The 11625-nt window shown below is 41.6% G+C and overlaps 1 protein-coding gene across 3 annotated transcripts; it reads left to right on the forward strand.

The window, feature by feature from the left end:
- Positions 1-410: 410 nt before the first annotated feature.
- Positions 411-7625, forward strand: wt1b (WT1 transcription factor b). Of its 3 annotated transcripts, XM_068572758.1 has the most exons (10): positions 425-497; positions 747-1070; positions 2425-2547; positions 3329-3425; positions 4843-4923; positions 5416-5521; positions 5606-5756; positions 5990-6079; positions 6589-6681; positions 6853-7625. In XM_068572758.1, exons 1-10 carry the CDS (start codon positions 482-484, stop codon positions 6972-6974), a joined length of 1203 nt encoding a protein of 400 aa, XP_068428859.1. In that variant the 5' UTR covers positions 425-481; the 3' UTR covers positions 6975-7625. The 3 variants fall into 3 exon arrangements, with proteins under 3 accessions (XP_068428842.1, XP_068428851.1, XP_068428859.1); XM_068572741.1 differs by having other exon boundaries at positions 411-1070; XM_068572750.1 differs by having other exon boundaries at positions 411-1070; positions 6589-6672.
- The last annotated feature ends 4000 nt before the right edge of the window (positions 7626-11625 follow it).

Below are 11625 nucleotides of genomic sequence, written 5' to 3' on the forward strand. Positions count from 1 at the left end.
ATGGAAGCTACTCTTTTGCAAATACGTACATGGCTGTTTAATGCTGCTCGTCCGTCAGCAGTCTTTCAGAGAAATTAAATAAGAACACATCTCTCCGTCTTAACACACTTATTAATACACCCTAACACAAACATTCAATACAAGCAACGCTTTAACTTGAACAAAGAATGAAGAGCATTACTCGCTCATGCAAATGTAACATTGGTCAGAATCTATGCTCAGAAGTGCAGTCTGTGCTGACCGGGGCAAGGCAAGGGAGTCATCTTCTTCTCAGCCTCCCTCGCTCCTCCCCCTGTCCAATGAGTTATGCAGTATTTGAGCCTCTAAGAGAGTAAGGAAAGTCAAACATTATAGAGACAGAGGGAAAAGGCACTGTTACCCTAACAGACTCCCACTCCAAACACACTGCCGACACCCAAGGAGCTTAAGATTTGGCGTGTACATTTTGGTCATCTTCAGTTCATGACTTGTGGCGGAAAAGATGGCTCTTTTAGTTGGTGAAGAATTTGCTTATTGCTTCTTCATTTAATAGTTTTGAGGTGTTTTTGTTAAACTTTCAGGAGACTTTACATTACTGAGTAACTTTCTAAGCCGCGTCTTCCACCGGACTAACATCGCTCCGTCTCTGGACTGTCTCGCTCTCCCTTCACCAATGCTGACCGAACCGTGTGGAGCCATGTCGATGGGGTCAGATGTTCGAGATCTGACCCTCTTACCTCCGGTGCCTTCTGTGTCGTCCTTATCAGGCGTTGGGGGTGGCTGTGGGATGTCCGTTGGTGGTGGCCAGTGGACCCAGCTGCTGGACTTGCACCCTGGCACTCCCTACAGCTCCCTGCCCTCCCACCACTCCCTCATCAAGCAGGAACCCGGTTGGGCGACCACTGATCCAATAGAGGACCCTCACTGTGGACTCGGGGCCTTCACAGTGCATTTCTCGGGCCAGTTTACAGGTTCGGGCCCCTGTCGCGTTGGGGCCTTCGGAGAGCCAACTGCAGGTCAACCACTGATGTTTCCCAATGGAACCTACCTGCCTGGCTGTATGGACAGTCCTCCTGCACCCAGGAACCAAGGTAAGCATGCTCATCAGTCTTCTCTCATCAGCGTAATGTTATGTCAGGACACTAATACATGACGAGATAATCTTTTCACACACCAATCAATAAAATCCAGATGTTCGTATTGTGTTTTCCCTGCTGCATGTGATTATGATGTAACTTCATGCTTAGGGGTTGTCAACAGTGTTGTGTCTCAGCAGGATGTTATGTGCTGTCCTGGGTCAGTCTGTCCCATGTCAGGAACAAGCTTGACAGCTTTCTGGTGATGCTATGGCAGACATCTATAACAGTTCCTTTGCACTTTGATCACAAGCAGAGTCACAACGCTCTTTCAGGCATCTGTATAAATATATGCAGGTTTCATTCCTGTGTCACTTCTTTGCCATTTGTCAAATGTGATAAGAGTAGGTATCTTTTTAAATGGTGCCTCTTATGCATCCAGATGAAGTTATAGTACATTGTAGTTACGAATATTGCATTTTGCTGAATGCTCACACACTCCTTTGCAGTTTTGAATGTCATGCACATTGTATTCTAGGACTGACAGTTTTAAAATAAATGAGTGTGTCTAACAGCAGCAGTGACATGCAAATATTACATGCACTGGTTCATTACCTCTTGGTAATGGTAATCTAGAATTACGTACTGACCAACCTAGTTAATAGGAACCATGCATATATAATAATACCCGTTGAGCTGCAGTGAATGTTGTAGTAGTCTTAATTCATCGAGACTTAATTCAACTAGTGAATTGAAACTTGCCAAGAACAAGAGGCAAAGGTGCTTAATGCGCTCATCAGCTGATTGTAAATAAATGACGTTTATGCAAATAGTTTTTCATTTAAAAGTTTAGATTTCATTTGCATGGAAAACGTAACCCATACTGACTGTGTTTTCCTTTTTTTCTCCTTCAAATAACATTTTAAAAAACATTTCACCACTAGTGCTGTGTTGAGCAGAAAGAAAGAAATGAAAAAGAAAGAAAAAGATTACAGTTAAGATCTTTATGAATCAATTCATTACTTCATTACTTCTCAACCTTATTTTTCTACTGAGCATATTCACCCACACTCATCTCAGTCTGTCTGTGGTATGTTTGCCAAATGTATTTTTCCACCTGCCATAAATTTTGAAACCACAAGACCAAAGATAGATGGTGGGGATATGTTACAAGAAAATAGGATTTACTAGTTTGATGAATGTCTCTCTGTGGTGTCCCTGCCAGGGTCTAAGAGCTATTACCAGGGGGATTTAGATATTTGACCAGATACTGCAAGCTTTGTTTGTGGGATAGTAATTCAATGACTCAACTAGGAAAATAATATCATTTTAACCTACCATTGCTTCTCTTTTTGTGTCCTCTTTTTAGGCTACGGAGCAGTGGGTTTAGACAGCAACCCCAGTTATGGTCATACTCCGTCTCACCACACCCCTCAGCTCTCCAGCCTGTCCTTCAAACACGAGGACACTCTGTCACCTCCAAACAACATAGGTAACTGTCTACATCCTGACGTCTTTTCACTGAATTGACTCACAGACTGGAAGGCTGTCATGTCACAGCAAGGTTATATAAGTAACCCATCATTTTTCATATCACAACAGAATCACTGTTCTCCATTTTTCCTTCATCTCTCTGTCTGCACACGCATTCATAAACGCAGGCATACATAAACACAGCCTGCCTCTCGCTTTTCGAAGCATACGTATGGTTAATGACTCTGGAAATGATAACTTGAGGAAACAGCTTTATGTGACTCCGCTGGAATGTCAAAAACTGTCTGGGGAACAATATACTAAATGAACCTGAGAGGGACCACTATTTCTCATTGACCTCTCTCTCTTTGAAGGAAAGAGCTGTGCGCGTGCATGCATGTCTTAATACGCATTTAAAAATATATACCTGAAATATCCATCAAATACAAACATGTTTCCTCAAGAACGTTTTGGGGAGAGTTTTCAGCCTAATACTGGATAGTAAAATGTTTAAGGGCAATAGCGAACTGAACTTTAAAAAAAGAAGAAATTTAAAAGAACAAAGTTAAAACCAACCTTTAATCAACTATTTCAATAATTGATTAATTATTGAAGTATTTTTTTTTACTAAAAGTGTGAATATTTGTCAGTTTTCTTTTTCTTCTGTGATAAATCAATACATATTTGGGGTTGGACAAAACAAGTCACTTAAATTTGCCATCTCCTGGGAAAAACAATTTATCGACCAACATTTTGTATCTAATATTGGGAAAATAAACAACTTTTTTTTGTATTTTTAGTTGACCAGCAGTACCCTGCTCCTCCCATGTTTGGATGCCACAATCCATCTGAATCCTGTCCAAGCAGCCAAGCTCTGCTGCTGAGAAACTACAACAGGTACACTGATTTGATCCTGCATGCTGCTTTATTTGACTCCTGCACCCTTAAATCCACTCTTGTTACAATTCCACTCTTCCCAAACGTTTTCAAACTCCTCACTTATCAATTAATGTCAGATTCTTTCCACCGACACCACATGCAGCTCCCTCACTTGATAGTAATTTTTAGAAGTGTGAACTCTCTCTGATCCTATGCTAAGCTCAGCGTCTGCCTCTGCACTGTCTGGATCCTGAATTATAATTTGTTCTGAGGTTAAGTGCTGCCCACTGGTGCTCAGCAGGCCAAAACAAACACTGAGCGATCTACTGCTGATGTGTCAGAGTCTACTCTGGGGAAAAATGAGGGGGAAAGTAAAAGAGACAAGTTCAGTGAAAGTGAAAGTTAAGTGGGGGATGTGGGGAAGTTAAAGGCTGGGAATCTGCTCACTGCAACCTCTGAATGTGCTTCCAACTTGTTTTCGTTTTGATGCAAAACATCTCAAAGGGCAAATTAGGATGAAATTCTTTGAATGCCGCCCTGCGATGTTGTTGGAGAAAAGGAACATGTGCAATCCAAATACTGGAACAGAAGTTGATAAGAAGAAGTAAGACTTTGCGGTTGTTAGAGCTTTATGGCATGAACTGGAAACCCTCAAACAAACACAGAGACATGCACACGCACACGCTCTCACATACACAGCATGAATATATGTCAGATATCAGTGAGTCTTTCCACAGTTTAACATAGCTGAAAGCTGATTAGCGAGCCATCACGATCCTTCCTTCAAGGACTTCTCAAGGAATGCCGTCCAGAATTCCCCCGAAACTGGTTCCCGCCTTTAATGATACTGAGGACAGAGTGATGTCATGCACTGGTCCATGGTGTGCTAGGCACGGAGGCACTCACCCCCGCAGAGTGCACAACTGCATCTCCAAGTGTGTGTATTTCTGTCAAGTGTGTGTGTGTGTGTGTGTGTGTGTGTGTGTGTGTGTGTGTGTGTGTGTGTGTGTGTGTGTGTGTGTGTGTGTGCAGTAGTGTGATCTGCCAAGGTAAAGAATGGCTCTGAGCCCATGTTTTTTAATGAAGCCAGTCAGGAGTGTGGTGGGTGGACAGGATGTGTTAATAAGCGAGCAATTTGGAGTTTCCCCTGAATGAAAGGCCTTTATTATCTTAACAATGGAAAATTAATGACCGGCAAATACATGTTGTAAGTGTTTCTGATTTCTGAATTTTTTAGAAAACTTAATTAATGAAGGCAGAAAACAAACAAACAAATTCAGTGTTTTCCCTTTTATCATTCATAACCTCACAGCTGACATTGTTCTAAAATCCTTTGATTTTTATAACTTTTTTGTTACTTTAAAAATCTTACAAACCAAATAAAGAGTTACCACTAATGTAAAATTCTAATAACTGTGCCGTATGTTTCATTCAGCGATAACCTGTACCAAATGGCATCTCAGCTGGATTGTGTAACATGGAACCAAATGAACAATCTGGCATCTTCTATGAAAAGGTGAGCGTTTTTTAAATGTATTTTAAAGACATGCTGTATTCCTCAGTGTTAACCAATGTTTGTGGTGGTGCAGAGGAGGAGGAAGAGGAGGATTTGACCAGATGGCTGTTGGCCTACTGCCAAGGCAAATCAGTAGAGTGGAGAAGACCGAATTCATGTTTGTGTACATGTAGTTTTTTGTGACCTGTCTTGTGCTTATATTGTATTTATACAATTTTTAAATTTTTGTTTTTTACCAAAAAAAGACATCTTAGTTTTAGAGTTAAGTTGTGATACAGATAGCTATGTGGTTAGGATTATAAAGTGTTTGTGCCATCTAGGAGGGAAAGACCTTTCTCATTAAACTTTGTGGTTTTACCCGTGTCTATATTATTTTGGACTGATGAACACAATTTAGTATGTATTTGTTTATTAACCGTATATATCTGACAAATCTATTTACTTTTTGTGTGTGTTTTTATTAATCGATCTAATCTTGCTCGTACCCGGCAGTGGCCATCCACCCAGCTATGACAGTGATCCCACAGCCCCTCCTCCACCCATGCTCGTCAGTGCCCAGTACCACATACATACACACGGTGTCTTCAGAGGACTTCAGGTAAGTCAAAGCTAAAACACATGTAATACATACAGCGAGTAATTACAAGCGAACTTCTCTACAAAGTCCTTCTCTTTCCTGAAGGATGTTCGACGCGTCGCTGGTATTGGTCCACCAGTTGTGAGGTCATCATCAGAGGCCAACGAAAAGCGTCCATTTGTATGTGCTTATCCTGGTTGCAGCAAGAGATACTTCAAACTGTCACATCTGCAGATGCACGGCCGCAAACATACAGGTGAGACGATTTGACTTTTTCCTGCTCAGACCTCAAGCTGCATTTTTTTTTTTATAGGTAACAATGACAAATATGTACAAGCTGTTGAAGTTGAGTTTGAAAATTAAATTAAAGGTTAAATATGGATGCCCTATTCTGTTGGTTTAACAAGTGTTTATGCTCAGGTTTGAATGTGTGTAGCTGTGTTACAGGTTGATTGATAACACTGTTGATATGGATGGTTTATTTTGCAGGAGAGAAGCCATACCAGTGTGATTTCACAGACTGCGGCCGCAGATTCTCTCGTTCAGATCAGTTAAAGCGGCACCAGCGCAGACACACAGGTACATGGTGTCAAGCTACGTATGATTTTCCTCCAGAGATGTAGTCACCACTGAGGTCATGACCATGGTTATTTCCCTTTGAATTAACATTTCACATTATACGAAATGTAAAACACCAGGCGGGTCTTTTAAGGCAGATTTAAGTGTTTTCAGTATATTTACTTTGACTACTTTTAGGCCAATAAATACTTGTAGGATTTATTATTTTCCCATTAGGGTTGTATTCCTGGTAGTTTGGAGAAGGCCACGTGAAATATAACAGCTAACTAAAATAATACAATATGACACTACAGGTGTACTAAAAGTTAAATATATAATGTGTGAATTATAAATTACTTGAATTTAAAAAGTAAAAAAAAATAGCTTAGACCTAAACAATTTGTATTTGTAATGATTCCAACCTCCACAGTGATCGCTCATCTCATTGTGTATTTAAACTTTTGACCCTCACCTCACCCTCTTCTCATCTCTGTCTCAACAAACAAACGACCGTTTGCACCTCTGTGTAGGAGTGAAGCCCTTTCAGTGCGAGACCTGTCAGAGAAAGTTTTCACGGTCAGATCATCTTAAGACGCACACTCGGACTCATACAGGTAAAACAAGTGCGTATACCTTTATTTTCTACCTTTCCATTCTTTTCCAAATGAGATTTTTTTTCGTTGGCTCACCTGACTTTAATTAAACAACGAAAACACAAGTTGCATTCCATGAGTTGAATTCACTCTAAAGCAATGATTTCTCTTGTTTTTCCTTGTTTGTCCCCTTCTTGTCAGGTGAGAAGCCCTTTACCTGCCGCTGGTCCAACTGTCAGAAGAAGTTTGCCCGCTCTGACGAGCTGGTGCGCCACCACAGCATGCACCAGAGGAACCTGACCAAGCTGCAGCCTGCCATCTGAGCAGCGAAAGGAGGAGGAGGAGGACGAACAGGAAGGTGACATTATGTCGAGCCAGCGAGTGGAGGAGGACGCTGGAGCCTGGTCAGCGGTTATGGTGCCTTGCCAGACTCGCTGAAGTGGGGAGCCCAGCTGATGCCTCCCTCTGCCAGCCGACGTCAAGAGACTCTGATGAACCCTTGATCTTCATGACGCACCTCAACTAGAACTAGTTCTAGTTATTTGACTTTAAAACTCAGACTGAGAGGGTATAATACCACAGTGATCCTGAGCCAAGAATACATTTGTTTTTATGTGAGATGAGGAAAATGTTGATACACTCTTTTGGATATTTTAGTACACTTGCACTGGCTTCTTTTTTATTGTTAAAAATTGTGTCACCTTGAAAATGTGCTGGACAATTTAAACTGGACTTAGTAAATGGACAATGTGTCTTTTCTTGTCTATTAAGTTTTATTACGATTTTTTGTTTTTGGAAATGTGAACATCTTTATATTCTTACAGTATATCTACTCTCTAAATTGCTTTGTATATATGTGGTGTATTTGCTTACTGTTATAAATGTCCCTTTTGTATTTTCTATGTTTTTTCTAAATTTATAAAATGTTGATTCACGTCGCCGTCTTTTAAGAGTGTGTGTGTGTGTGTGTGTGTGTGTGTGTGTGTGTGTGTGTGTGTTTGTGTGTGTGTGTGTGTGTGTGTGTGTGTGTGTGTGTGTGTGTGTGTATGTGTCTACATTCAATGAAGTACAGCAGCTGACACTGAGGTATGTGTCTTTTCTAATGAGATTTACTGGGCTCCAGATGTTCCTAGTTATGAAGATGTGTGTTAGAGATTTAGGGTGAGACCTGCGCCCTGTCAGTCGCAGCTTGGTGCTGTTTTACTGTCTGTCACCCCCCCCCCCCATTTCCCTCCCCACACACACCACTACCTCTCATAGGTGGCCTCTTAACCTGACAACACCAACACCTCTTCTCTTTCTAACTCTCTCTCTCACACACACACACACACACACACACACACACACACACACACACACACACACACACACACACACACACACAAAAGCACACACATTAAAGTCCCAATTGTAAATAATATCCTCCAGTTTGATTTGGCATCTTACATCACAGAGCCACATGATGGCAGTATCAGCCTTTTCAGTCCAGCTGATGCACTGTGAGTGCTGGAGTGTGACTGACCCCATAATAGTGTTTTCACTTTTACACTTCATTCTTCATATAATACCTCTCTTACATCACTGAGAGGCCACAATAAATATGTTAAAATCAACGAAAGTGAAAAACAGGAAGGCAACGTCAGCGCATCAAATATACATGATGTGGATGGAGTTGTGTGTCAAGTCCACAGAAGATGAGATGATTCAGCTACAGCAGGTAGGTTAATAAAATATGACTCTATGTGAGATGAATAGAGCAGCTGCATGGCACTGTGGGCTAATGATGTCACATACCTGGAAAAGCAGGGTTAACACGCACATGGTATATTTAGCTGTTGGCTACATGTTCACACAGAAACTACAGTGAACAGTCACTGAAGGCGTTCTCTCACCCTAAACACATACAGTACAGACACACATCTGCTTCTGCATTGCTGCTTTTATTCCATAACAGATCCTGACACTTTCCAAACTAACAGAAAGATTAAAATTCTACTATTTCAGGGTCACAGACTCATATGAAGTGGTGATTCAGGTTGTTTTCCAATCCACTAAATGTCTACGAAGTAGTATCTCTGTGATCTGTTTTTTTCAGCTTCTTAATCCAATGCACTTTGATTAGGAACTGCTTCTCTTTGTTCTCTCTCTGCGGGGGCCCCAGGAGGTAGAGGTAGATCAGAGGGACAGCGGAGTTGAACATTTTACTCACTCCAGTTCACTCTTAACTGGAGACTGCCAAGGCTGTGTGGCGCATGAGAAACCCATGCTTTAAACATCCTCAAACATTACTGACGTCATTATTGCACACATTCAAAGAAACCCTACATGGATCTCTCTGATCTACAGTCCTTCAATATTGTTTCTGATCGGAGACAGTGGGAGAAAGTATCTCATAACACCACAAATGTCTGCACTCAGTCCTTTTCTGCCTGCATGAACACACACATATTCACGCATACACACTCGCGTGCACACGCCACCAGATGCCCCCTCAGCTGTACTGCTGGCTGTTTGCCTTTAAGGGGTGTCAGCGTGGGTAATCTCAGGTGACGTACACCTGGTAACGCACAGCCCAAGACATCTGTAGGACAGCATGCCTGCTAGCTTCGCAGCCTCCATATCCACGTGCAAAAAGCCTTCTTTTTGAATGCAAGTGTGATTTAACCTCACTGTCACAATAAAAGCCAAGAAACAACAGTTCATTCCATATATGCAAGATCAAACATTAACTTTCTCCATACTGCTTTGTTTGATGTGAGGATATTATTTGTCATTGAGTTATTCAGTGAAGTCCCAGGTGCATCCAACATTATTATAAAGCTCCGACTGCGTTTCTTTGGGCAAAAAATACATTACTTAACCTCTGGGAGCAGGAAAGGTCAATGCACATGTAGCACACGGAGGCCTCTAAGAGCCCTAAGGGATTGTTAACAAGGTCAAGGCCCCAGAGAGAAAACTAAACGGGGCTACAAGAAGGCCTGCATGCAAAAACAGTGCTACACCAACAGGAGGCGCTGTCAAGAACAGTTCAAATGTTTAGTGAAGCATGTTCTCAGTTGTATTCCCAGACAGCACCCCCCCTCCCCTCGGGCTGGCTCTCTTGTGCAGAGCTGCTGCTCCACACAGTCTGAGGGGCCTAGGGGTTCTTGGGGGTATTCCCTGTGGTAAAGCAGGGAGCCTGAGGGGCTCCGGTGTGTAGGAGCTTTGGGAATGCAGAAGCCTTGGGGGCATGGAGCTCAGATGGGGCCTAGAGGGTAAACTTTCTCACACAGGGAGTAGAGATGGAGCAGATACATAAAGACAGCGAGGGGAAACCACCTTGAGAGGAGTCTGTCAGATATGCAGGCAACAGCCGGGAAGATCCCATGAGAGTACACAGGCACAGAAACACAAACACACACATGTATGTACTATACTCTAATACAGAACCAATATGTGGGCCAGCAAATATAGTGTTTTTAAATATTCCCTTCTCTCTTCATCATCTTGTCTTTCATCGTCTCCTCTTTTCTCCCTCCTGCTGTTTCCTCTATTCCACTGGAAGATATTAACGCCTAACAGGATTAGATGTGTCTCTATCATGTGATACACAAGATCATAAACCAACCCAAGCCCCCTGGGGAAAAGCGGGACAGGAGGGATGAAACAAGGCCATGTCTCTCCTCTCCTCCATCCCAAAGGTATCCAGATGCTGGGACATGGGGAGACTCGACTAGAGAAATGAAAGAGGCAAATGTTGACAAATGAAGCGAGAGAGGCGTTTTGTCCAAAGATATCACATATCTTACTTGGATAACATTGTCTCCACCCTCACTGTTGTGAACTCCAAAACTACTACACTGTGGGCCATTTTGGTCTTTTAATTAAAACTCAAAAGGTTTCTCCCTGCATACTTTATCATTATAAGATATGCAACGGCCTGTCAGAATGAGTGGGCAACTAAAGCAGCAACGCAATTGCAAAAAAGCTGTTTGAAACTGATTTTGAGTCATCCTGACCTCAGTCCAAAGGGCTCCAATAACTCCAAAAGCAGTTACAATTAGTTACCAACTCACTAGGTTTATGGTTCTTAAATTGAAATGTATCGCTCTTTAAAGCCTTCTCTCTAATTGTGTAGTCATTAATGGCCGATTTCATATCTACTCTACGTTGATGGGCACATAAAAACTCATGATGATAGACGAGCACAAGTGCAGTTGTTAAAACAAGAGGAAGTTGCCTCTTGTTCTGCCTCATGACCACTAGGAGGAGTAGAGTCCTGTGATGGGCGAGAGGAGGGATAACTACTTTCTCCAAGATGTCATTAAAGATTGATGGATCCCTTCAAGCTTCATTGTCCAGAAGTAGAAACATGTGAGGCGCCAAATTAGCCTATATTCACATGACACACACATACAATTACACAACTTGCACAAACACAGAAGGAATGGTCTGTGTAGCATTATCAGCTTTAGAGAAAGGCTGAGGTCAAAGGTCCAGGTTCACAAAATGTAACCCATCCACCTCACATCGGACAGAGGATACATATTTTCCCATTATTTGGATTTTTCAAATTGATTTAGTTACTTAACTGTTACATTATATTTTTCATAAATTTGAATTTCCTACATCTAAATGCCTATTGCACAAAACGGCCTATTCCATCTGCACAAAATCCAGAATATTTATTGCCCTCAAGTATTCACATTTAATCGCAGCAAAACAACTTTGTTCTGTGATCTAAGTTAGATTAATTCCATTTATTGTTTTTGTTCATTAGGGTGTGTTTTAGGAGGGGAACCTATATTGTAGCAGATAAGAGACAAAGTTAATTGATTGCAATGTGATGCAAAAGAGTTACGCTTCCGTCTGACACAAATTGACCATTGAAACATAATTTTTAGCAAATAGTAACTAATTATGACAGTAATAGCAACACAAAATATGCGATTCTAAATGTTATATATCATATATAAGTCACAGCATGCATTTGAC

This window comes from Clinocottus analis, unplaced genomic scaffold (genome assembly GCF_023055335.1).
Source record: "Clinocottus analis isolate CAN_PGR_092001 unplaced genomic scaffold, fCliAna1.0.p SCAF_1, whole genome shotgun sequence".
Taxonomy (NCBI): domain Eukaryota; kingdom Metazoa; phylum Chordata; class Actinopteri; order Perciformes; family Cottidae; genus Clinocottus; species Clinocottus analis.

What these genes read in the sequence shown, in the direction of transcription:
- wt1b (XM_068572741.1), top strand. Translation starts at nt 653, where the DNA reads ATGCTGACCGAACCGTGTGGAGCCATGTCGATGGGGTCAGATGTTCGA. An exon ending in GTCACCTCCAAACAACATAG is followed by an intron (nt 2,548 to 3,328) that starts GTAACTGTCTAC and finishes TTGTATTTTTAG; the next exon opens with TTGACCAGCAGTACCCTGCT. An exon ending in GCACCAGCGCAGACACACAG is followed by an intron (nt 6,080 to 6,588) that starts GTACATGGTGTC and finishes ACCTCTGTGTAG; the next exon opens with GAGTGAAGCCCTTTCAGTGC.